The sequence below is a fragment of the Lathyrus oleraceus genome, chromosome 2 (assembly GCF_024323335.1).
Source record: "Lathyrus oleraceus cultivar Zhongwan6 chromosome 2, CAAS_Psat_ZW6_1.0, whole genome shotgun sequence".
Classification (NCBI taxonomy): Eukaryota; Viridiplantae; Streptophyta; class Magnoliopsida; order Fabales; family Fabaceae; genus Lathyrus; species Lathyrus oleraceus.
Genome location: NC_066580.1, coordinates 208,939,137 through 208,966,916, shown reverse-complemented (window position 1 = coordinate 208,966,916; position 27,780 = coordinate 208,939,137). Strand labels below are relative to the sequence as shown.

At 41.0% G+C, this 27,780-nt stretch overlaps 1 protein-coding gene across 1 annotated transcript; it reads right to left on the bottom strand.

Annotated features, from left to right (window-relative positions):
• Window positions 1-20,546: 20,546 nt before the first annotated feature.
• On the bottom strand, window positions 20,547-25,102 carry LOC127122625 (uncharacterized). Its single transcript, XM_051052929.1, has 7 exons — window positions 25,003-25,102; window positions 24,878-24,948; window positions 24,659-24,775; window positions 24,117-24,358; window positions 23,296-24,002; window positions 22,299-23,004; window positions 20,547-21,552 (listed from the first exon to the last, which is right to left on the bottom strand). Exons 1-7 carry the CDS (start codon window positions 25,100-25,102, stop codon window positions 20,547-20,549), a joined length of 2,949 nt encoding a protein of 982 aa, XP_050908886.1.
• Between the last annotated feature and the right edge of the window lie 2,678 nt (window positions 25,103-27,780).

The window sequence follows — 27,780 nt, the reverse complement described above, 5'->3', positions numbered from 1 at the left end:
AAATGGATAAATCGACCGACATCATCCTGAAGAGAGCGAAAGCAAACTTGTTAAAGGATGGACATTCGATTCCGAACAAAGGAATACGAATCTTACTCAACTGGGGAGGACGACTTCGACCCAAGAGCGCATGAGATACATTATCTATAGCCGTCGAAACGTAGATAACATACTCGCATGGAAGATTATCCATAACCGGATTGGTTGTTAAATGGATAAATCGACCGCCAAGAAAGGCATCGGGATACCAGGACTAGGTATGCAAAGATGACCAATCAAAAGGGGAAACCACAAACATTACCAGCAAACGGTGAATGAAAGAGGACCCACTAGGGATAAAGTTGCTTACTCGGAGCAAATATCCGAAAGGTGAAAGGGATATCAATACCGAAACTGGATAATGATAACCACAAAGAGGGGATTACATCTACCGGTTAGTAGGCAGAAAACCACAGAAAAGTAACCGTCATCGACTAGGATGAGCACAAGGGTGTACTCCACAACGGGGAGAAAAGAGGATTCACATCTACCGGTTAGTAGGTAGAAGACCACAAAGATAGGACTTACAGCTACCGGTTCGTAGGTAAAAGCCAACAAACAGTCTGCTGAGAGACAGAGTGAGAAAAAAAAAGGATTTACAACTACCGGGTAGGAGGTAGAAGACCGCAAAGATAGGACTTACAACTACCGGTTCGTAGGTAGAAGCCAACAAATTCCGCTGAGGATAAGATGAATGAGTGCCGGTTAGTGAGAAACTATTCATTTATACCACAGGGAAGCACAAGAGACAGCCACAAGGAAGCCAGTTTAGGATCGATCCAAAAAGGCAAACTGAACCAAGACATCCTAATGAGGAAAGAACTCACTAGGGAAAACCCATCCCAAGGGGAGGGAACGGAAACAACCGTCATCCACGAGGATATAACTCAGTGGGGAAATGCAGAAGGAAATGACAGACACTTTCTGCTTAAGGGGTCAACTCTACATGGAGAGATCAGACACACCTACATCTGCTAGGGAAAAAAGATCCAAGCTGGCAAGATGCTACCAATCGGGGAGTAACAATGCTGGGGATACCCACTCACTTGCGGGGTCACTTGTTGGGAAAACACCTTTCTACCCTGCTGGGGAACCCAATTCTGAAATCGATCCAAGCGATGCTAAACTCTTTCCAACGATCCATTCTTGGTCAATTCACCACGGCCTCGGGCTAATGGATGCGTTTGCAATGCTGATGCATGAGTTTTTTTTTTAGCGTAATGCCCCATGGTTATGGAAATGCTACGCACTAGTGACGCAATATGCTATGCTTATCTATATGATGAATGCATAAAAACACATCTCCTCCAGAGACAACACCGGGGAGCTTCAGGAACTGTGCTTAGGATTTCATTACCACGTCCATTTCCACCCTGCTGGGGAAAGACAACCTTTGCTGGGGATGACCTCCATCGAACCCGAACTGCATGGGATTACTCTGCTAGAGGAGGCAACTAGTCCTTACCTCTACCGGGGATAGCCCCGCCGAACCCGATCCTCTTGGGGACCTTGCTGGGGGAAAACCATCAACATAACCTCTGCTGGGAAGACAACTTCAGACTTGGAAAACAATCACAACTCTGCTGAGGATACGGCAACCTTCAGGCTTGCTGAGGAGGCACCGATCTCGAATCTATTAGGGAGATAACACTCTCACACCCACTGGGGAAATACAGCCTATTGGACACGGCACACCTGTCGAGTCGTCGAACAGCGGCATCCATCGTCCACCCACAGTGTCGACTTTCCACTTTTGAGAACTCCCAGCCTTGCCTAGACTCTTCTGATTCGTCCCACGAAGATCGAATTCCTGGGATCCATACAAACTTTCCAGTCTTTAGACTTTGAAGAGTCTTCTTGATTAGCTTTCCGGGATCGTCGTCGTAATCCTTCACTGTCCCTTCACTGTTCGTCTAACCCTTTGCCCCTGGTCGGGCTCTGCAGGGACCTCCTTTGTCAAAAGATTTCATATCACTACTTGCCAGCGAATGAAGATATCTAACAACACCTGCACAAGAGATTGTTAGATAAAATTGTGCCCCAGGTGTGCCAACACTTCAACATCTTGGTCACTCAAACTTCCGTATAAGATTTCCAGATTTCAATCTTATAAGCATGCATCGGAAGGGACCTCTATGTTTCAAGATGCAAATATTCTTATCAAAATGAACGGATGTTTTCGTAATCAAAGCGGTAATGAAAACAAAAACAAAACTATTTGACTGAACACGCATTTATTGACTGAAACAAAAAAGTGGCTCAGAACTGAGCAACACACAGGAAGCAAACCCTGGAAAGAGGTGATTGCGCACAAAAGGAAAAATCTATCCTAATGGCAATGTGAAACCGTGATCTCATCGGGTTCCAACTCGGTTACACCCCATATGTCCTCAAGACTTTCCGTACTTTCGGCCTTCTGAGCCAGACGCTTCCGATCGATCTCTGTCGGAGATTATCCAAGTCATATCTCAAGCACAAACGACCATGCTGGATGAAGTTGTTCGTTTCATTCCCTCTTTTTCCTGGACCGCCCTTTCGGGTTTCAGTCCACCGGGATACCCTTTTTTGCCCAAGCCGCCCTTGTGGGGTTTTCGACTTGCCGGGTGTACAATTCTTTTCTTTTATTATCCCTAACTTTTGCCCGAACCTTTTCTCTTTTTCTTTTCGGTTCGCCGGGATACCCCTTTTTGCCTGGACTTTTTTCTTTTTTGGTCCAGCGGGTCAATTTTTCACGAAGTATCTTTTAACTGCGTCCGCATCTGCAGGGGATGGAAAATCTTCGTCATCCGTGGTCGTCGACAACGAAGCTTTGTCAGAGAAACCTTTTTGACCACGAATGGACATCCATAACTGTGTGTCCACTTGCCCCACGATCGTTGAGGAGGAAGGATCCTTTTCAACACCATACTCACGATACCCACGAGGTCGCACTTCTTGGTTAACAACACGCTTCATTCACTGGGTACAACTGCCCCACGGCAAATAACTGCCAGCCTCTTTTCCTCAATCAGGCTCAACGTGTCATACCGAGTCCTTAGCCCCTCATCCTTTTCCAAGTTTACGTCCAACGGGACTCCATGACGAAACCTGAGTCTCAAATGGTAGTACCACTTTCATACCTGAGTGAGAAAGGCGTTTCCCCAGTAGATGCACGCACCGAAGTGCGATACCCAGGATACCAGCTTCGTACTCAGCCACCATTGTTGGTGCATTCAAAAGTTATTGGGGAAGCACTAACTCATTCACTTTAAACTCTCCCCATCAAACATCAGAATCCTTTCAGATTCAGGGTCAGGCCCCTCCTCCGGGATCGGTCACTCTCAATCTTTCGATTTGAGTACCTCGAGATGTCCTCATCAGGGACCTCAAACTTCCTTGACTGATAATCATCAGTGGGCTGTATATCATGAATCGATCAGAAGTATTTTCCATCTCGCAACCCATCCAGTCGATGCTAGCTTCTCAAGCACATACTCGATCAGATCCATCTTGGACGTCCACAAAGTGGTATGAACCAGCATACTGTCTCAGTCGGCGAGCAGCCTATGCCAAAGTACATCAAGTTTTCTCGAGCAGTGAGTGTATTGTTTCACAGTCGATAAACTTTTTGCTTAGGTAAATTGCATGCTCTTTTTGACCAGACTCGTCATGCTGACACAGTACGCGCCTCATAGACCCCTCGAGGGCTGTCAAGTACCAGATTAACAGAATCAGAGGTTCCTACAACTTATTCTTTTTCCAGTGCCCCTTGGCAGTCATTATCCTACCTGACCGTTTGATCTCTTTTTGTTTTCGGTTCAGGCATTTCTTGCATTGCTTTTTCTTTTTTTTAGCAGGATCGACCTCGACTCCTCTTTTGTTTACAATAAGCCTCGGCAGCTTACCGGACAGCACTCCACAAGTGCACTGGTTCGGACTCAACCTCAGTCTGAGTAGTTTCGATCCGGTCAAACAATTTGCCCCAGATCCACCGGATGCCCCTCTTCGGCTTGGGACTTTACTATCATGTCATCAACATAGCATTCGATTCTACGATGAATCGTACCATGAAACAAAGTCACTCTGATACGTGGCACCGACGTCCTGCTTCTCTAGAGGACAGTCTTCTCTCCATGGTAGCTTGCGTACAACGACATTGGTACCTGACCCTAGCATATCCTGATATGACCAGGCGAAGGTGTCCACATGCTCCTACCATTCTGCCCTCAACTCGCCTCTGAAGCGGCCTCAATTTTCACTTTCTGACCTCGGCGGTGTCTGGAGTGTCAATCTTGAATCGCTTCTTGTGCGGTTGAATCGCCCTCTCCTCTTGTCTTAACAATCGGGTTAATCTTCCACCAGATCACAATCTTCTTCGCCTTTTTCTTCGGCATGATAGAGCGGATTGTCGAAGTCATACAAAGGTGTAACCGAATTGTTATCAATGAGATCAGGAGGATAGTCACTTTTGAGATCGGAACGAGACAAGTTCAAAAGAAAAACGAAAAAACATTGCCATTTTTTATTTTTTTAAAACTGCAAAAATAAGTGAAAAACAGGGAACACCGTTTTTAATCACAAAAACATCCATTTATTACTGATGCAAAATGTTGCAAAATGAAACACATGAGATGGCCATTACAATGGACCATTACGTTTCGGGCAAAACGTATGGCTTTCATGCAAACAAAAATTGAAAAACAGAAATACTACACTTCAGGATAAGCGACAGTGATGCTTTTGGAGGCTTTCCAGTTGCCTGGTACGCACGACTTTATCCACAACTCGAGCTCACGGTCATAGTCGATCTCTTCACTCACTGAACAAGCATGATCAGGATCCAGCATTCCTGCACTGACAAAGGTGTACAATGGACGACGTCCTCTGTTTGGTCTAGACGACTTTTGATCCGGTTGATAGCCAATCCCGAACATGTCTGCCTTTACCACAATGTCAATGATCCTGCCCCAGCCTTGGGCCTCTTGGTTCTTCACCACCTCTAGAGCTTGTTTATAAGAAGAAATGGACAGCTTCTTCTCTTTCTCAGCAACAAGGACATTCTCCACCTTGACGGTTTCGATCACTTGACTGGGTGTTTCAACTTTTTCAATGTCCATTTCTACTTCTATCATCTTCTGGGTCGTGTCTCTCATCAATACACACCCCTTTATGGTGACGGTCGCACAACAATTACCAATAACAGGGAAAGCTCCATCCTTCATCAGAGGTTCTGGGACCACAAACATTGGAACTTTTAACTGATCCTCCTCAGTCACCCCCATTCCTTTCTTGTCCTTTTCCACCATCTTCACTTTTATAGGACCCTGCCTGGGTACGGGGTTAACATCACCATTCATTATCTGTGCCAAGATGATGGTCTTGGAGTCCACCATGTCTTGGACAACATGCTTGAAAGCCCTACAACCCTCAATACTGTGTCCGGGTGCCTCAGAATGGAACTCGCACCTGGCATTCTCATCATAGTGTGCAGGCCTCCGCTGCCGTTCTATGGGAATCAATATCCTTGGCCGGACTAACCCCGGATCCCTCAATCTTTTGAACAGAAGAGTATAAGTCACAGGCGGCTCCTCAAACTGACGATCAACTTTCTCCTTCTTCACTAGGCTCTTAGCCCTCGGTGCTCTCTGTTGAGGTGGTAGTTGTTGCGGTGGTACAGGTGGATTACCAACAGGAGTGATTACAGTGGCAGCATAAGGGTGATAACGATCCTTACTGCGTTCTTTCTTTGTCTCCACACCTCCTGATTCAACCTCCTTTTTGAGTGGACCACGGCAAGATGGTTTCTTTGCTACTGTGTCAGAGGGGTTGTTTGCTTCGGCTGACAGAGTCTTTCCCTGAACTTTCTCCTTGATCATCCAGCCTTCAATTCTTTCCAATCTCTCAGCCATTGCTTTCTGCCCTAAGGCAAGCCCTAGCACTACACTGAACAACTCCCTCATCATCTCTTTCAGCTCGAGAATGTCGGCGTTAGGCGGATCCATCAGTCTGGATTTGCTGAGTTTGACTGGATATCTGAATGGAAGAGCTATACGCACCGGTTGACACCTGCACAACAGCAAATGGGTTAGTATGACTCACGCATGCAATGTCTATCCGTATTCTGTCCTCCGATTCTGGCTTCATCGAGACGGATAATTTTTCAATAACATTCTGACACCTGGATATCTCTCAACCAGAATCTTAATCAAAAAAGTGGACCCTGAGTATGGACAAACATGGGTTGAATGCAGATGAATGCGAAATGAGACTGATGCAAATGCATGAATGCAGGTCACTGTGCCACCAAGTCATCTGAAGACCCATCAAATCTCTGGACCAGTCACGGTCATCTGAAGGACTAAGTCACCATAAATCCAACTTGGGGAGTTCCGAAATAAACGGAACCAGAAGTTACATCACTATCATCACAGGAACATCCGCTGAACGGATGACAACCAGATACTCTGAACAGGTACTCTCAAATTCAACCCGGGGATCCGAAATAAACGGAACCCGCTGATAAACCACGGACAGAACTCCGGCGTCCCAGAAATAAATGTCCATAATTCACAGTCGCCATCAGCACCAAGAGTCACCAACAAGTCACCGACAAGTCACCAACTGTACCTGTAATAATGATCATCTCTCCCCACTCACGGGTGTCATCTAGGCCAGGGTAAGGTCGAGAGAAACGCAGGATAAACAACCCTTTCAAGAATATCATCCTGTGCACACCCGATGTATGCACCGATAATACCCCATCAGAGTCTGAACTGCTCGTGATATCAATGTTCCGCTAAGTGGCGCATACCACCCGCTTCCCATGAATCACTCTATTCTTAATTTTCCTAGATTTCACTCATAGCCTGGGTATTGGGCCTTTTACCTCGAGTAACTCCCACCCCAAACAGAGAGAACACAGCACAGCCAGCACAGATGAATATGAATGAATGCAAACATTAATGCAAACAATAAATGCAAACAATAAACAAATGAATGCAATAAATAACAGCAAACAGCAACCAAAGCCCTAACCTAGAGAGCGCTAGGGGAGACTCGCTTAGGGAAGATGGACCAGCAAGAGGTCAACTTCCTCTCCCCAGCAGAGTTGCCAGCTGTCGTATTACGCGAAAAACCGGCGGGAAACAAGAACAACAGAGCCGCCACCGTGCGTTATTTATCCCAAAAGAGGGAAAGGAAACGCTCGAAGTAAACCTGGAAAAGACATGGTCTCGCGACCAAAGAGAATGGGATCGGGAGTCGGTTATGCGAAGGGAAGGTATTAGCAACCCTACGCATCCGTCGTACTCGACGGGATCCACGCACAATAGGAAGGAAAATGGTTGCTAAAACACTGCTCAAAACATCAAACACACACTGGCTGAAAGAGACACAGGAAAACAAACAAGACTGACTCGGTAAGATATCGCATCCTGGGCCTACTTAGTCTATCAAGCATAGACATCAAAGTCAAAGTAGTTCGGACTGGGGGAAAACATGCTCGCTAGGATGTCGCATCCTATGCATACGTATCTTCTTGGACGAAGAAGAATCAGAGCATTCGTAGCTCGGCTCACGCACACAAACAAAACCACACAAACGCGGGCAAACATGGAACCCGAATGCCAATCGCTGGACTTATATCAGCTTCCGAACCAAACACACCCACACTGGAACCTGAATGCCAATTGATGGACTTATACCGGACTCCAAGCACACAACAAGAGGATACGGAATGCCAATCGCTGGGCTTACATCCATCTCCTGACACACACAGGAAGAAGAAGGGTCTCGATTGCAACCAGGGCAAGAGAAAGGGAAGGTCTCAATCGCAACGAGGGCGAGAGAAAAGAATTAGTGTTAGTTGTTAGTCAAACTCGACAAGACATCGCATCTCGTGCCTACGTATCTCATCTGGACATGAGAATCAGAGTTGCCGTAGTTCGGCTAAACTATTCCTGTTGGTTTGTGTTTTCTAAGTGGATAACGTCACTATGCAATCTACCGGATGCTCGACCTTTGGAGACTTACTCACCTGTAGTAGAAGGAGTTGACGTATCCTTAAGAGGGGATAATGTTTGTTTGTGTTTTAGGAAAGCTCAAGCAAGAAAGGAAGTCCTATACGAAGGAACCGTGCTACCTTAATTGACATGCAAACGAGACTACGCGGAGTCTAACAAACCTAGGGGATACAATCACACCACACAAACACATACAGCATGAAATAAACACACCAACAAGGGGCTCAAACATCAAGGCTAGGCTTTAGTTGAGGGGTCATGTCAACCTCGACAAACAAGCCTCTGTATCAAGGTGAGGTTAGCTCTTAACCTTGACATTGAGAGTCAAGGTGAAGCTGATGAAAGGTGAGTGAAGATGAGACTTCACAGCTCTTATCCCTGGCCTGGGAGAGCTTTCAGACAATGAAGTGTGGGTTCAGAAAGTGGGAACCCTTCTACACTTATGACACTGACTCAACTGATCTTGGGTTAATGTCCACAAGGCATCAACATGTGATGTGAGCCAAGGGACGACTCAACAGAATAGCAGGAGGTGGACTACACACCTCTTGTGTCTGCCAATTGCCTTAACAAAGGTCTTTTCCTGCTTAGGGACAAAAATAAACAAGCACAAACATCGCCTCTTAAGGAGGACTTCAGACAGGTGCCTGGCCAAGTAACAGGCCAGGTCTTCCAGACTACATGGAGACAAGAGATTCTACCTCAATGCTAATGCTATCAAGCAAAGCAAGCAAGTTCACAAGGAACTATAGCAACTAAGGTACCTGAAATCAATCAAATATAACCAGTATACCAATCACAAAGTCAAAACAGACAAAAATAAGAAACAACAGTCAACACAATCAATCACAGGTGCAAAGCACAAACTCAAAGCAAATGAGCTAGCATCCTACAAAACAAACCAAGTTAGTCCATAACAATTAAATAAACCAAACTCAATCAACTTGAATTAATCTCCTTAAAGCAATTGCTTCTTCAACCTGAAAACAAAATCAAATGTGAGAAGTAAACCCTTAGGCCAAAGCCTAGGGTCAAAGGAGGAGAAAATATTTAAAATAGAACTTGAAACTGGATCAAAATCAAGGTTTATCAATCAAGAACAAAGTCTACTTGGTCTCACATCAAAACTATGCACCAATTGCATTTCATAAGCAAATCATGTCAAACTAGGCAAGTTAAGAACTCAATGATGTAAACAGAATGAACACCAGTATATCAATACCAAAATGGCTCAATAAATTCCAGGAAAAATCATGCTTAAACAGAACACATTCAATGAGCAACACACCAAATTTCATGGTAATTGGACAAAGGGAAGCAAGTCAATCAAAATCAACAAATCATGGTATGCAAAAGCAAGCTCAAACAAGGCATCAAATCAATCATCAACTTTAGGCAAGTGTAAAACAGAAATGGCATAAGATAAATGAATGAAACCAAAGCCATGATACACTTCAACATGTTAAGCACCCCTGTACAAAATTTCAGGCTCATGTGATAAGGCATAAGGATTTCACAAAGCATGGAAGTTCCACACTCAATAAGAGTTCACAAATGACCAAACAGCAAAGAAAAATATCAAACAAATTGAAAATGCCTTCAAAAAATCCAGGAAAAATCACAAGCAAACTAGACGTTCAGAAGTATTAGCATACAAAAATCCAGAGCAATTGGTATAGCATAAGCATGGAAAATAAAATCAAGATCATGAATAATACATGGTGTGACACCAATTGTCACACCTCCAAAGATTACATAATAACTCACAATCCAGGAACTCAAAAATAGCAAACCATATACCAAAATGACCAGGAGCGAGTCAAGATCATGCATACAAAATTTCAGGTATTTCCAATTAAGCATCAAGATTTCATGCATGAAAAGATGAGCAAGGTGCAAGATATGGTATTCACAAACAAACCTTAGGCATTTTAAAAATCTAACCGTGCACAAATTTATTAAAAATGTCCATAAAATAATAGACATGATGATGAACAAATCAAAAAAAGAATCATGAATTTTGGATGTGTATTTTTTGATTTATCAATTTTTGACTGTGGAAAAGAAATAAAAAAATGCATGAGAAAGCTTATACATGAACATGTGAATGCTTGGAAAACAATAAATGCAAGGCAAAGCTTTTGTAGCCAGCGGGGAATCGAACCCCTGGCCTATTCAAATTGAGCGCGTTTTGCTCAAAACGCCTCGTTTCATTAAAAGGCGTGGCGCCTTTTGATTGGTCCATGGCGCGGGAAACACAAATTCAAAAGCAAAGGCAAGGCAAATGGATCTAACGCGAATCTGGAAATGGAATTCATGACATTCATCACGTGTTCTTGATGTTCTTCATCATCAAGAACAAAGTCTCACAGAAATGCATGAGGCATACATCATTGGAACCAACATTCGACATACATCACTAATCCATCATTCATTTGACCTAAATCTGATCATGTTCAACGAATCGAGCAAACACAAATTCAATCCTCAATCTTCAAATCAACATAACTTTATCAATACTGCATGGTTTTAAGAGATCTAAGTTGCATAATACTCTACGTTTCAAGATCTACAAAAGCCATATAGTAATTGCAAGAATTGGATCGATCGAGTTCTGACCTTAGTGATGATGCAGTTCTTGATTAGCTTGCTTCAAGGCTCCAAAGTGCAAAATAGATGTTGATTGATGCAAGGGAAGATGAATGAAGGAGGTTCTTCAGCTCAAAACAGCTTAGGTTCAATGAATTCTCAAACTGCCATGTGAATGCACTAGGTTTCAACAGTCAAGAATCTTCAAGTTTTGCCACGATTCTTCTTCAACAGTTCTTCACTAGCATCTGCAGATCAGGATTAACGCAAGCACAAGCCAAAAGAATGAAGAATTTCGATGGAAATGGTGAAAAATGCTTGAACCAATTTGAGAGAATTTGGATGAATTTCAGTTTGGATCTGAGGAAATGAATGTGTTAATCTGATTTCTGTTACAATTAAGCATATATACTCCTCTTAATCCAATTGCTAAACATGATTAAGCCAAATCAAAGTGATTAGAGGAAATGGAGTTTTATGTAACTTGGCCAAAATGCCCTTTTCCAAATAGAACCAATGGAACAGTGAAATATCTTTTGAAGCAAATCCAAATTTCAGTTTATGAGCTGTTGGAAGTGGTTTGGTGTGAAAATTGCACATACTTTTCAAATTCACCTTTTTTCCCACCAAAATTTAAATTGATCACTTGAAAAATGCACTTTTTATGTAATGATTTTTGATGAAATATGATGATGGATTATGAAAGTACATGTCAAATGTGACTTGCTCAAAAAAGAATCACCCAATTTGGCCAAATGGTTCAAGAGTTATGCCACCTTGAAGTTCAACTTTTCTTGAAAATGATTTGATCATAACTTGCCAACCACACATGAGAAATGAGTGTTCTTGGACTTTTTGGAAAGGTGAGAGTAAGATCTTCAACTTTCATGTTGGACAAAATTCCATTTGAAGCTTGTATGATGATGTAAATATGAGGAGAAGAACTTTCCATTTTTGGCAGTTTCCAATTACAGGTCACTTGCTACTTTTGGAAACTTTTCATCTGACCTCAAATTCTTCAATCTTGATCTTTGAAATGCCAAATGAGACTTGTATGGACATGAATGAAGCCTTTCAAACCATCTCCCACCTTCAAATCCATGAATTCAGGCACAATTGACCACAGTTGACCACAATTGACTTTCTAGGGTTTCAGATGAAATTCAGCTTGACTGTTGAGCTCTGATCATCCAATCTTTGGCCAAACCACTTCAAAATGATCACATAATCATATGAACTTGATACCCCAACCCCAGGGCTTTGCTTTCTTGAAAATGCACTTGCTTGCTTGCTTGACTGATTCTCCTGATCAGTTGACCTAATCTTGTCTTATGACTTGCACTTGGGCAAATGGACAATGCAATGTTATGCAGTGGACTATGTTATGTTAATGACCTAACATGAAAAATGAAATGTACAAAATGGGAGGTGCAAATTTGAGGTGCTATAGTAATGTCTAACCACGACTAGTCGTATGACCTTAGTGATCCCAATAAAACCTCCACCAAGTGAATGGACTTGCAAGTTAACTTGTTAAGGACTAATTCCACACAAGTTAACAAGACTATGCCATTCTCTTATCATAAGTGCACTCGAGTTCGGGTATAGAACTCATCTCACAAGAAACCACCAAGCATACAAGCAATTAATATATCAAGCAATTCATACATTACAAACAATACATTCATCCTAAATTTGCACAAAAATATGCCACAAATAAATATAAACATACAACACATACAAGTAAAAAGTAGGCTAAACACACGGGGCTTGTGTCGCCAGCAGAGTCGCATCTTTTCTGTAGCGGGGTTTTCGTTACTTTTAGGTTTATTGACTAAACCAAAAGTCACCATACAATTCGAGTTGCCACCGCACTTTTATTTGTCCAAAGGAAAGGCTAAAAAGCGTACAAAAGCCAAGTAAGAAGTTTTTCAAATAAAAAACTAATAAAAAAGTCAGAGATTTAGGTAAGGGGGTTGGTTATGAAATGGGAAGGTTTTACGCACCCAAAACATCCTTAGTACTCTAAGGGAACCCTTTTTGCAAATATGTGTTGTAGGTTGGTATTGTGAAAAGATTTGTGCAAAAAGATGGGAGGGATGAGAAGAGAATAGATTATATTTACAAATTTTGTTGTTTGAATGGATGAACCCATTGCCTATGTACCATCACAAAGGAGGATCAAAACCTCGTAGTTTGTGGTAAAAATTTCAAAGATTGGTGAATTGATTTTAATCAAAAGCCTTAAGGTCTTTTGTTATAAAAGGGAGAGAACTCAACCTAAACCAACAATCCACCATATGAGGAAGGCTTCAACATGCTAGTGAGGGGTTAACCCTATAATAAGCATGGAAGGCTTATAATCCAACACTAAGGATGAGGTGAGATTTACATCAATCACTATGATAACTCAAACCTGTGACTAATGTTTTTGAAAAGGTTTTAACAAGTGGCCATTGGAACCACAAAAACAACTTGAAATAGGTTATATTTACAAGTTAAATTTATTTACAAAATGAGGTTAAAGTTGGATTAAAGTTTATTTACAATGAGTATTTATGAAAATGGTTTTGAAAAGTCAAAGGCCTAAGGCCTAGGTTTCTAATATGAAATAAAGTCAAAGTTTTGAAAATGATTTTTGGCTTGGTTAGAGGGGGGAGAAGAGAGAAGGGCTATTCCTAAGGCATACAAAGATAAGAGGGGAGAGAAAACCCTTGGAGTTCCTTTTCTTGGAGTCATATAGAGATGACTCAAGATGCTCCTTTCCTTTGGATTTAGCACACAAAACAAGCAATCAATAGTTTGAATTCAAGCTCCTAGGATCTCCATTTGGCTTGGCTCTTAACTTGGTTACTCATGACAATGGTCCTCTTTTCACAATCTTAAGATGAGGTTCCTATCACACAAAAGCACACATCAAAAATCTCACAACATAATAAAGGGAATGGACAAAGAATAAGTTTGAGGAGAAGTCCTTTTAGGTCAACTTTGAATTTTAGAATTCTAAATGCATGAGGCCTAGTTGCTCTTCAACATATTTTGCATTCTAAAGGCATGGGGCCTAGTAGCTCTTGAACTCCTTTAAGCATGGGTAAATCCTAATTCTAAGTCCTTTCTCCTTTTGCATTTTTGTTCACATCAAAACAACACAAAACAACACAAAATAACATAAAATAGCAATATATTTATATACAATAATGGGCTCAAATGAGCAAAAGAAAAATGACATTAACATAAAATATATGCTCAAGTGATCAAAGATGAAAATCAAGATGAATAATGAACAAGAAATAAATGACATTAAAAGTAAATAACAAGAATTTAAAAGCTCAAATTAAACTTAGTAGTTAGTATAGTTATGTTAGCTTGTCATAAAACAATGTAGCACTATGTTAAGCAATCGTAAGTGGACTAATATAGTAGCCACACCTATCTGAGGCCGGTCAATAAGAATATAGGCAAAGAACACAAGTTAGAGGTCATGACTAGTAATCCAAGCTCCATAAACTTGCCATGCCAAACAAAAGGGGAAGGGCGTTGTATTGACTTTTGGTTATTTGCTTGACCAAGAAGATTAAACTCCTATTTGTCAAGACCAACCTCAAGACTTTAACTCATTGGCCATTGAGGGAAAGAAAGGGATGAAGATGAAATGGAGGGGGCTAAGAAGTCAACAACCAATCCCAATTGATCAAGGGATAACTCATCCTTTATCAAATTCATTCATCTTTCTAGGTGATGATCCTTAAGGATTCTCAAACCACAAGATCCAATGAATTTGATCAAAGTTGAATCAATTCAACCTTAATCAACACCAAACAGAAGAGGAATGAATATAACAAGTCAAGAAGTCAATAATATTTTTTTGGTATTTTTTGAATTAAAAGAAAATACAAATAAAAAATAAACAAAGTTGAACCTCAAATTCAATTCAAAGCAACTTCAAAAAGTCCAATTAAATTTTCATAGGTTCAACATAGTCAAACAAACTTTGATTAATTTTCTCACAAATTTTTAAAGTCAGAAAGTAATTAAAGTCAATTAGAAACAACCAAATAATAGCATAATATGAATTAAAATCTCAAATAATCTCAAAACAAATAAGAAATTGTTGAGACTATTTTTCATTGACTTATCATGGTCCATAGTTGCTAGAAAATATTTTTGTATTTTTTAAAAGTCAAAAGGCATTTTAAAATGAATCAAAATCATTAAAAACCGAATAATTCATGAAAAATATCAAATGAAGTCACAAAAATAATTAAAAATCATAATATGAAACTAGATTTTTCAAGAAAAATTTCAAAGTTGGTCTCATATTTTTCTGACTTCATATGAATTTTTAATGAATTATTGAAAATAGAATGAATTAAAAGAAAATAAAAAGAAAAGAAAATAAACGAAAAATGCCGAGCCACCGGATTCATTTCACTAATTGGCGTGGCAATGGTGCACGACTTGGATCTGATGATGCACGGTGGGCTCAAGTCAACAGCGCCACATGATGAATTAAAACAAGTAATTAAAAGGAAAGCACAAGATTAGATCGTGAGAGAGAGAGATCGAAGGGCTAGAACCATTACACGTGGTGGTGGCGGTGGAAACCATCATCTTCTCCGGTCAGCCAAACAGATTCCGGCCAGAATTGCAGGAAAGTAAACCTCATCAAAAATGGAAAACAAGGACATGGAAATGAAGCTCATGTGATGTAGATCATCACTGTACCATTGGACTTCTTTCATTCTTCCTATATTGAGAGAAAGATGAAGGATAAAATCATGGTGTCCACACTGATTGTTCATGAAATGGCAAATTGATTACACCAAAAGCTTGACTCAAGCATGAGGACTTCAGAGAACCACAGAAACCAAAGAATACTACATTGAATTGTGAGTTTCAGATCCAAACAGTTTGAGTTTATACCTTGAAAATGATGAGCTTCTGGTCACGAATCCATCAAGCTTTTTGCTCCTCTTTGATCTTTGAATATAGGGAAGATGATTGGCTAAGGAATCTAGCTTTGAAACTCAACTAATGTTGCTGAATTTCAAGCTCGAAAAATCTGAAAAAATGGTGAATGATTCCTTTAATGAGGGTATGGTTTCAGTTCTGTAGCATGTGGGATCTCCAAAAGGTTATGAAATGAGGGAGATGAGGCCTTTATTTGTAGCTGAATGCATCTGATCATCACACTTTACTCATGTGCATGGGATTTGAAATTTTGAGTGCATGGGCCTTTGTGGACGTGTGACAGGCCCATGGATGGCTAAAGGAGCTTGCTGAGATCATATGGAAGGTGTCGCAACGCGAAAAACAACCGGCGGAAAAAACAACAGGTTTACAGAGCCGCCCCCGACGCTATTCATCCTATGACGGAAAGGAAGCGCAGGACTAACCTAAGAAAAGGAAAGGAACGGTCTTACGACCAGAGATTACAGGGTACGGGAGTCGGTTACGCAAGGGGAAGGTATTAGCACCCCTCACGTCCGCCGTACTCGACGGGATCCACGCTCAAAAGGATAGGATAAGGTTGCTAATAAACTGCTCAAAGAAAACTGCACAAACTGGAATAATAAAACAGGTGAAGGAAGATGGAGGAAATGGACTCGGCAGGATGTCGCATCCTGGGCCTACGTAGTTTGTCAGAAACAAACATCAGAGTCTAAGTAGTTCAGGGAAATGGGAAACATGCTCGCTAGGACATCGCATCCTATGCCTACGTATCTTCTCTATCTAGAGTAAGAATCAGAGCACTCGTAGCTCGGCTAACGCACGCCGAAACAAAACACCGAAAAGAGACGCTGAGACGTCAAAAGAAACACACAACAGGAAACAGAATGCCAATACATGGACTTAGATCCGACTCCAAATGAAAACACACAAGGAAATAGAATGCCAATACATGGACTTACATCCGACTCCGAACAAAACCACAAACAAGGAAACAGAATGCCAATAGATGGTCTTACATCCGACTCCAAACAAAAACCACACGCTAACCAGCGAATACCAAAGAAAGAGGTTATCGGATTGACAAACTAATAGGGAGTCTGGAACTCGAGCCTAATAGTTGTCACACAAACACAAAGAGACACTGAAATGTCAAAAGAAACAAAGAGGCTGAACACACTAAAAAAAACAAAAGGTTGAAAAGAAAAAAAGGCGAAAAAGAAAAAGGGTGAACAAACAAACTAATAGGGAGCCTGGAACTCGAGCCTAATAGTTGCCACAAAAAAAGAAAAGGTTGCCCGGAGAGATTTCGCTCGATCTCCTGCCTACGTATCTCATCTGGTATGAGAATCAGGGCGACGTAGTTCCCCTTAATAGGGGAGAAACTCTCCTAACCAGAGACTAGGGAAATAACAAACTAAAAGGGAGACTGACTCGAGCCTAATAGTTGTCATGCAAACGATAATCCCTAAATTGAGGTCTCTAACAAGAGTTTGACTCACACAGAAAGCGAGTCAACTCAAGTCTATCTCTACATACGTTCAACTTCCTCGAAAGTTGATCCTACGACTCCTACAGAAAAGGAGACGAGAAGTGGAAAGCAGATAACCACATCAAAAGCAATCATCACACTCTATATACAAACAAGAGGCTCAGACAAATGGTTGGGCTTTAGTCAAGAGGGGTCATATCAACCTCGACAAACAAGCCAAACTTGTAGGGGTATGCTGAAGCTCTTAACCACTAACATTGAGAGTTATGGTGAAGCTGATGAAAGGTGGTTGATGGGAAAATAGCAAGTGTACTATTTTTCTCACTGTAGTAATAAAAGGAAAATTCCCCGTTTGTCGATCTCAAGGACTGCTTGACGATACAGAGTTTATAGATTGTTTCAATTAGACAAAAGCCTTTGGTTTTTGTGTTGTGAGTAATTATCCTACCAATTGCAAATAAGTAAAGCAAGTGAAAAGGTTGAACGAGATACAAATGAGAGACGATTGCTAGGGTCGGTGAATGAAACTTCCTGTAACAGATATAATTTATGAAGGCTAAGACAATATTCCTGTCAAATTAATTCCGGTCCTCAAGGGTATCTATTCCTAAGTCCTTAGTAAACAGACCTTTGATTATGTAACCTAATTACTATGTCCATAAACAATTAAGTTCATACTCAAACATTCAAATATCAAGAATTACCGGTCAGATAGAAAATCCCTAGTCCTAGGTTATTTTTACTATCCAAAGTTCTTATCCAGGTCAATGAATAATCGCTGTCCAGCTTAAACTATTCATATTAATCATCACTCGTTGGTCCGACGAATAAAGCATACAGAACGGTAATAAGAACAAATCAATGGAAAAGAATAACTAAGCAATGCATTCATAAACATCAAATCTGTCACATTCAGAATCAGGGTCACCCCCCTAGCAATGGGGGGTTTAGCTACTCATACTAGAAATAAAAACAAAGATTAATATTGTTGTCATTACAGAATTTCGTGAGGAATCAATCTTCAATAGTCGGAAAACTCTTGAACATATGAATCCTTTGATATTCGTCGAGTCTCCAGCTCTCAAAACGCGTCTTTTTTCTCTCCAAAACGTCCAACCCCCGGAAAATCGTGGTCTGGCCTCTTAATAGCTCTTCAGTTGGATTTTTCCTGATTTTGTGCTCCATACGCGTATTGAGCTGTCCCATACGCGTATTGGCTGGTCTCAAACGCGTACTGCACGTAACACAGCCTCTGATACGCGTATTTCCCAGTCTGGTACGCGTATTGCCCAGACTGGTACGCGTATTGCCCAGGCTGGTACGCGTATCACCAGAAGCTTGTCTTTTGGCTGAATTTTCCATCCCTCTGGTCATTTACGTATGCTACGCGTACTGGGAAGGCCCATACGCGTATCATGTAAGGCCATACGCGTATGGACAACAGGTTCTCCAGAAAAATGATTTTTTCTTCCGTTTTCTTGCTCGGGCTCAATTTCTCATCTGACGTTTGATTCCCTGAGCTTCCAAACTAGTTTTTTACCTGCTAACATACCCAAAAGTGTAAAATATCCTCAAGAAACTCATCAGTAACAACACACTTAATATTATAGAATTGAGCTTATATCTAACTAAAAATGCTTCAGTTTACATAGTTTACCTGACTTATTTACGGTTAAATAGTGTAATGTCTAGCATAATTGGTGACTGATCACAACCCCAAACTTAGCTTGTTGCTTGTCCTCAAGTAACATTTTATTACCATCAAAGATCATGTCACCCCAAACTTACTGTAAAACAGTTCTTACCACAATACTGCTGAAATCTTTCGCACTGGACCTCTTGATGTTTTTCAGGTTTTCTGATTCTTCCACATAGCCAACGAGCTAGAAACTCTTTCCCTCAGAGATATGACTTTGCCTGTCAGCTTATATCACACTCTCACCAAGTCTCTCTGGGTTAAAGTATTATCACTCTCAAATCACAATATGCAATATCAAATCAGAAGTTTGAATAAATTCTCTCATCCTATCAACATGTACAATCACATACACTATTTGAGGTATTTTAGGGTTGTAACGGGGCTTTGGTTTAGGTAGGGTATGAAATTGGAACAAGGGTTGTTTTTTTTTTTCTTTTTGGGTTGTAACGGGGTTTTGGTTTAGATAGGCTATGAAATTTGAACAAAGGTTTTTGGTTCAGAGTACATGAAATCATTCTCTCACTACGTTTCTTTTCTATTATTCCTGTAGGGTTATGCAATCCTCTTTTCCTTTTATCTATAGTGAATGTAGCATCTTTCAAAAGCTGTTCTTTTATTGTTTTTCGCTTTTCTCTTTCTTTCTTCTCATGTTGTTGTTTTTTTTTTCTTTTTTTTTTCTTTTTTTTTTCTTTTTTCTTTTATTCGACATTCACTTACTATTCATGTACTGCAAAGCTACCCCAAACTTAAAGGTTGCTATTCCAACAGCAACCCCAAACTTAGATAGAAACGTAGAGATGAAATCAATTCTCACATACTCTGAACAGGGTAGGATAGGTACAAGGTCATGGCTTTAGAAAAAAAAACGGGTATATCAAAAATAAATGGTTAACAGGCTCAACAGGGTAAAACAATGGATAATAATAATAATGGGATGGCTAGAAAGGCTCTAGGTGATAAACAAAAAACATGCCTCAGTGTGTGTATTCGTACAACTAATAATAACAAATGAACATACGCAAACCAAGATTGATAAAGACATACCTGATATCTCTCATATGATGATAAGTATTTGGCTTTTTATGATCTCACCAGGACGGGTTAAGCTGACTTGTTCTATCTTACCTCTGAGTTCAAAGCCCATGCTCGTGGTTCTGATGTTAATCTTAACCAGTGCGTCCAATCATAAACAACAGTATCTACAGTCAGGGGACTGAAAGAGAGGACGCCCCAAGTAGTTGGTGTAAATGATCAAGAAAACCAATAGCCAGACATAGTCACGTATCTAACGAAATAAACAGGAAAATGGAGGTAAACCAACTCAAATTCATTAGATAAAGCCAACCCATAATAGGTGGTTACATCACAACAACAAAAATTAAAAACTGAATAAATAATAAAAAAAACAAGAATTACACAAAGAAAACCAAAAGTACAAAAAACATAATCAAAATCAATCACTCTGTCCACCGTCCTGCATATGGGTATCAAAGTTAATCATATCTGTCGGATCCAACATAGTGTGCCCTCGTGCGAAGGCAGAGATAGGCGTCAATGTCTCTGTGTTGCCCGACGGAGTATGCTGCTGCTGAGGTGGTGTCTGGTGCGGTGGCTGCTGCGGAATCTCTCCCCCTATCTGAACTGGCTGGTTCCACCAAGGAAAGGTGAACTGGCCAAAGTGAGGTGCTGGAGGCGGTCCGGAGAATCTATCTCTAAAGCGCTGTGCCTCCTCCCACAGATCTGTCTGATGAGTAAGAACTCTCCCTGACAGTCCATACTAAAAGCAGAAGTCCTGCATAACACAAAACTGTGACATCTGCATCCGGTACTCTCTGGAGTTCTCATCAATTGGAGGAGGCTGAGGTGGCTGTGTCTCTGCTGCATTCGGCTGAGCCTCCTGGTGCGGAGCACTGGTGCTTCCCTCCCTGTCTCGCGGTCGCCTCAGAGGTCGGGGCGGATCATCTGTGACCGTCCTCTCCTTCATCCAATGGGCGTTCAGCGGTGCAGCCGGTCGCAACATCAGCGAATCAGAGAAATCCGGAACACCCGCTTTCTTGCACAGCAGGTAAATCACAGTCGCATGGCCTAAGGATTTCTTTGGCGACTGAGCGATGTCATCCATATCAGCAGCGATGATCTGGCCAATATTCACTTGTTTCTGATGCAGGATCTGATGGAGCAGTAGGGCACGCTCTGATATCAATTCCGACCCGCTCCGATTAGTGCTCAAATTATGATGAATGAAATATGCCAATGCCTTAGGAATCGGAGCTAGATCAACTACCATAATCTTCGCCGGAGAGATTTTTGAAGTGGGAGCCCAATCGTGACCTGGCCTAATCAGTGAGTTTTTCATATCAGTGTATGGCCAGTAGTTCTTGTCAGACCGTTTCATTTCGGCAAACGGGCAAACGGAATCATAGAATTTGCATTTCAGCATACTGTTAATCGTCTTCCCATCATATTTGATAACTTTGCCCCTTACCCATGAAACGAACGCTGCATTTCCTGTGGGATCGTCTTCATCGGATGTTACCCGTAGTGCATTAGCGTAAAACTCCCAGATCAGATCCAGTGAAACCGGTTGGATTTTGTCATTGAAGTAGATCAACTTCTGCCTTTTTAGAATATTAGTGACCTCTGGATACGTGTCATTCTGATACATCCAATGTTTTTCTTCGACCATGCTTCGACTCTTGATTTGCTCATATCTATCTTCATGGTAGGTGGTACGGAATGTGTTGACTTCGTTTGGTGATTGAGACATGATATTGATCTGTAAACTGAATGAAAGAGAAGAAAACAGAGAAAAATCACAGCAATACGCACAAAACACGTAACGAAAAAGTGAGAAAATGAAGTCCGTACGGACAAAAACTATATAAGCATGCCCATAAAACTGATACGCGTATCATACGCTGCCAATACGCGTATCTGGCTCCCATACGCGTACCATACGCGTATCAATATGCCATACGCGTATCATACGCTGCTGAAACAAGTGCAAAAAGTGATCTGCGTAACAGATCACGTATCATAATGTGATACGCGTATGGCCTGGTTCCTTACGCGTATCATACGCGTATTCTTCTTCTTTACGCGTATCATACGCGTTTCACCAGAGGGGTGCATTTTTTTGTCCAATACGTGTATCATGAGATCCATATGCGTATTGGCAGATTCATTTTCACAATTTTTTTTTTCTATTTTTAAAATTTTTTTTCTTAAAAGAAACTGACTCGGGAAAAATAAAATGACAAAATCAATCAAACCTCCCTTGGGTTGCCTCCCAAGCAGCGCTTCGTTTAACGTCGCATGGCTCGACGGGACACCTCATACTCAGATGAGTTTAACAGTTTCAATTGGTCCCCCTTCACCGGGATTGTATGGTTTCAACCTCTGACCATTGACTTTGAAGGTGTCGCCATTCTTCTCATTTTTAAGCTCTATTGCTCCATAAGGAAGTACTTTGTTAATGACGAACGGTCCTGACCATCTTGACTTGAATTTCCCTTGGAACAGCTTCAACCTGGAATTAAACAGCAGTACAAGTTGTCCCTCCCGAAATTCCCTCTTCTGGATCTTTTGATCATGCCATTTTTTTGTTTGTTCTTTGTAAATTTTGGCATTTTCATAAGCTTGATTCCTGAATTCTTCCAACTCATGAAGTTGAAGAATTCGGGATTCACCAGCTTTAAAAAGATCACAGTTTAGGAATTTGGAGGCCCAAAAGGCTCTGTGCTCGAGTTCGAGTGGTAAATGACAAGCCTTACCGTAAACTAATTGATAGGGGGACATACCTATTGGTGTTTTAAATGCAGTCCTGTATGCCCATAATGCATCATCCAACTTTACTGACCAATCTTTCCGAGAAGCACTTACCGTTTTTTCTAAGATCTGCTTTATTTGACGGTTGGATACTTCCACTTGCCCACTCGTCTGGGGGTGATATGGTGTGGCTATCTTATGTTTGACATTATACTTCTTCAACAGATTCTCCAAGAGTTTATTTATAAAATGCGTACCTTGGTCACTAATTAAAGCCCGTGGTACCCCAAACCTAGAGAAGATGTTATGCCTCAAGAACTTCACCACCACTTTAGCATCATTTGTTGGTAATGCCACAACCTCTACCCACTTTGACACATAATCGACCGCAACCAATATGTAATTCTTACCCGACGATGGCGGAAACGGTCCCATAAAATCAATTCCCCAAACATCAAACAGCTCCACTTCTAGCATGGAGTTTTGCGGCATCTGATTCCGCTTTGTAATGTTACCTATTCGTTGGCATCTATCACATTCTCGGACTATAGAATTTGCATCCTTGAAGAGCGACGGCCAATACAAACCCGATTGGAGGACTTTTGCTGCAGTTCTATCTCCACTGAAATGTCCACCATACTCCGAATTATGACAAGCTTTCAGAATATCGGCTTGCTCTCTTTCTGGAACACATCTTCTGATCAAACCATCCACTCCTTTTTTATAGAGAAATGGATCATCCCATAGGTATAACCTGCAATCATAAAGAAACTTTTTCTTTTGGTGAGAATTAAAGTCATCAGGTATAACCCCACCTACCACATAGTTGGCATAGTCAGCAAACCATGGTATCTCCTGAACAGCAAGTATTTTCTCATCAGCGAATGTGTCCTGAATAGGATGTTCCTCCTCCGTTTCTTTGATTGGGGACATGCGAGATAAGTGGTCCGCGACCGTGTTCTCGCACCCCATTTTGTCTTTGATTTCCAAATCAAACTCCTGAAGGAGGAGGATCCATCTCAAAAGTCTCGGCTTTGATTCCTGCTTAGCAAACAAATACTTTAACGCAACATGATCAGTATACACAATAACTTTTGAACCAAGCAAATACGATCTAAATTTGTCAAAAGCATAAACCACGGCCAACAACTCCTTTTCGGTAGTTGCATAATTCATTTGGGCCGGGTTAAGGACATGACTAGCATAATAAATCACATGCAATAATTTGTCCTTTCTCTGTCCTAGGACAGCCCCCACAGCAAGGTCACTTGCATCACACATTATTTCGAAAGGCAAGGACCAATCGGGGGCGATTACAACAGGTGCACTGATCAACTTACTCTTTAAAGTTTCGAAAGCTACCATGCAGTTTTTATCAAAATTAAATTGCTTGTCCTTAACTAGCAAATCAGTCAATGGTTTGGCCACTTTTGAGAAGTCCCTGATAAACCTGCGATAAAAACCTGCATGACCCAAAAAACTCCTTATCCCTTTTTCATTCACCGGAGGTGGGAGGTTGGCTATAACCTCCACTTTGGCTTTGTCCACTTCAATTCCTTTGTGGGAAATTTTGTGTCCTAGCACAATTCCTTCCTGCACCATGAAATGACATTTCTCCCAATTGAGAATAAGGTTAGTTTCCTGACATCTTTGCAAAACAAGAGACAAGTTAGCTAAACAATTATCAAAAGAAGAACCAAATACAGAGAAATCATCCATAAACACCTCCATATACTTTTCAAGCATGTCGGAGAATATAGATGTCATACACCTCTGAAAAGTAGCTGGGGCATTGCATAGCCCAAATGGCATCCGTCTGTAAGCGAAAATACCATAAGGACATGTAAATGCAGTTTTTTCTTGATCTTCCGGGGCTACAGCAATTTGATTGTATCCCGAATATCCATCCAGAAAGCAATAATACTCATGACCTGCAAGTCTTTCTAACATTTGATCAATAAAAGGGAGAGGAAAATGATCCTTTCTTGTTGCTGTGTTCAGTCTTCTGTAATCGATGCATACTCGCCACCCTGTCACTGTGCGAGTTGGGACCAGTTCATTCTTTTCATTTAAAATTACTGTGGTTCCCCCTTTCTTTGGTACCACGTGCACTGGACTTACCCACGAGCTGTCAGAAATGGGGTGAATCATTCCCGAATCTAACAACTTTACAACCTCTTTCCTTACCACTTCTTTCATTGCTGGATTTAACCTCCTTTGCGGTTGTACTACTGGTTTCTGATTATCCTCCATCAGTATCTTATGCATGCATACTGTGGGGCTAATACCTTTTAAATCCTCAATAGTCCACCCAATAGCACTTTTATGTTTCTTTAGTACCTGTATCAATATTTCCTCATCTATTGCATTTAGCTCAGAACTGATAATAGCAGGATAATTTGTTCCAGATCCTAGAAAGACATATTTAAGATTTACAGGTAATTGTTTTAATTCAAAATTTATACCTGGTTTACATACCTTTTCATTTTCTGATTCTGGTGCAGATCTCAGATCCTCCCACCGGCGTGGTTTGGATTTCATCCAAAGAGGTTGTGTATCCAGCATGGCAAGCACTTCTTTTTCTGTTTCATCATCATTCTCTTCATCCTCTCTGACCGACAGACTAAGAACTCTTTCCAACGGTAATTCAGGAAACTTTCTTTGCATTGTGCTAGTTACTATTTGATCAATTACTTCCACAGAGTGATTTGTACACCTATCCTCTTTATGTTTCATAGTATCTCGGACATCAATTCTGAGCTCTTCATCATATACCTTTAGGGTCAAGGTACCTCCCTCAATGTCTATCATGCATCTACCTGTTTCTAAGAAAGGTCTGCCCAGAATCAGAGGTATCTCTTCATCTTCTGGCATTTCCAAAATTACAAAATCAACAGGAAAAACAAATTTATCAACTTTGACCAGAACATCCTCAACTACCCCAAAAGGTCTCTTCACTGAGTGGTCAGCAAATTGAAGTGTCATTCTGGTATCTTGAACATTTCCAATTCCTAGCTTCCTGTAAATAGACAAAGGCATAAGGCTAACACTAGCCCCCAAATCAATCAACGCCCTTTTAAAAGACCTATCTCCAATGGTACACGGGATGGTCACATAACCTCTATCTGGCTTCTTTACTGGAATCTTCATACCCTGCAAAATAACACTACAAGTTTCAGTTAATATAACAGGGTCAATGTCAGTGGTGCGCTTCTTGGAGATGATGTCTTTCATGAACTTCGCATAAATAGGCATCTGCTCGAGTGCCTCAGAGAATGGAATATTGATTTCTAATTTCCTGAACAACTCCATGAATTTCTGGAAATTTTTCTCATCTTGCTTCTTCTTTTTGTTTCTTTGTGGGAATGGAAGCTTAATGATGGGTTTTGGTTCAGGTAGCTTTTCTTGTACCACCGGCAGTGTCACACTTTCTTCCTCAGGTGGTGTCTTGTTTTCTAAGATTTCCAGGTCCACTTCAAGCAATTGATCTTCTTCTTCCTCCTTCTTCTTAAGATCTTCAACATATTTCCCGCTTCTTGTTGTTACCGCACTCACATTATTGTGCTCCCTCGGATTTGTCACTGTTGCACTAGGTAATGCTCCTGGTGTTTGGGAATTTGTTATCTGTTGTGCTATCTGACCCAATTGAATCTCCAGATTTTTAATGGATGCATTGGTGTTCTTCTGATTATTCCTGGTTTCTTCCTGAAATTGCATACTCTGAGTTTCCATCTTCTCTATAGCAATCTCCCAATCCGCTTTCTTAGGTACTTGTTGCTGGTAAGGTTGCTGTTGGTACGGTGGTTGTTATTGTGGAGGTCCTTGGTTCTGAATATTACCTTGCTGATCTTTCCAAGAGAAATTAGGATGATTTTTCCACCCCGGATTATAAGTATTTGAGTAAGGATTATTCTGCCTCAGGTAATTTATTGCTTGCACCTGTTCTGCGGTGGCAACACAATGCATGGTAAAGTGTGGTCCACTACAAATCTCACAAATCATTGTTGGAACCGGTTGCACTTGAGCAACAGTCTGGGTACCTAAATTCATAGCTTTCAATCTTATTTCAACCTCAGCAGCAACCTGGTCTTCCATTTTCACTACCTGATTTGCTAATTTCAAGTCAATTTTTCCCTCTGGCTGATTCACAGTACGGTCATATAATTCCAAATGCTCATTCGCTGCAATAGCTTCGATGATCTTTTTGATACCGGTTGCTGTTGAAAAATTAGATGAGCCACCAGCAGCTGTATTAATGAGTTGCTTAGTCTTCATCTTCAGCCCGTTTACAAAATTCTGCATTTGTTCAGTTTCATCCAGATTATGTGTAGGACATGCAACTAAACATCTCTTGAATCTTTTGTATGCATCTCCAAGTGTCTCTCCGTCTTTCTGTTTAAAATTCACAATGTCATACCTCTTACGGATATACACAAAAGCAGGAAAATACTCGTTCAAGAATGCTGTTTCCATTTGTTGCCAAGTAGTAATGCTTCCTGCGGGTAGGGAATAAAACCATTCCTCAGCGTCCTCAGATAACGTGAATGGGAACATGACCAATCTCTTTGCCTCTTCAGAATGCCCATCAATTTTTAAGGATGTAGTCATAGTCAGAAACCTCTGCAGATGCTTGTTTGCATCCTCATTGATCTTTCCTGCAAAAGGTTTGCTTTCTAACTGACGGATAGTTGACGGGTGTAACTGGAAGTGAGCAACATTAACAGGTTGGTTAACAATGGTCAACCGCACTGCTGGGTTATTCTGTCTGCCATAGTCGCCTAAAAGTCTTTCCGCTGGGGGTGGGTCTGCAGCCATGTTTACAGTGTCTGGATGTGAATCTGTGTCTGACTCAGATTTTTCGGAGTGAACAGAGACTGGTGTTCTCGGTGTGGCCGGTTCTTCGGTGTCAGAGTTTGCCAGTTTCTTTCTTCTAGCCTCTCTGAGCTTTGCACGCAATGTTCTCTCTGGTTCTGCGTCAAAATGAAAATCAGCTGAGGCCTTACCTCGCATACACAGATTACAAAGAAATTAGTTATAATAACAATAAAAATAAAAATAAAATTAGTAATAAATAAAATTTTGGATGCAGAGCAACAAAATTCTAATTGAAAATAACTTAATAAACTCTATTATCTTTGGCAGTCCCCGGCAACGGCGCCAAAAACTCGATGGGAAAATAGCAAGTGTACTATTTTTCTCACTGTAGTAATAAAAGGGAAATTCCCCGTTTGTCGATCTCAAGG

What these genes read in the sequence shown, in the direction of transcription:
- LOC127122625 (XM_051052929.1), bottom strand. Translation starts at nt 25,102, where the DNA reads ATGCTGGATACACAACCTCTTTGGATGAAATCCAAACCACGCCGGTGG. An exon ending in TGAAAAGGTATGTAAACCAG is followed by an intron (nt 24,949 to 25,002) that starts GTATAAATTTTG and finishes ATGTCTTTCTAG; the next exon opens with GATCTGGAACAAATTATCCT. An exon ending in GTGCAGGAAGGAATTGTGCT is followed by an intron (nt 24,003 to 24,116) that starts AGGACACAAAAT and finishes TTTGGGTCATGC; the next exon opens with AGGTTTTTATCGCAGGTTTA.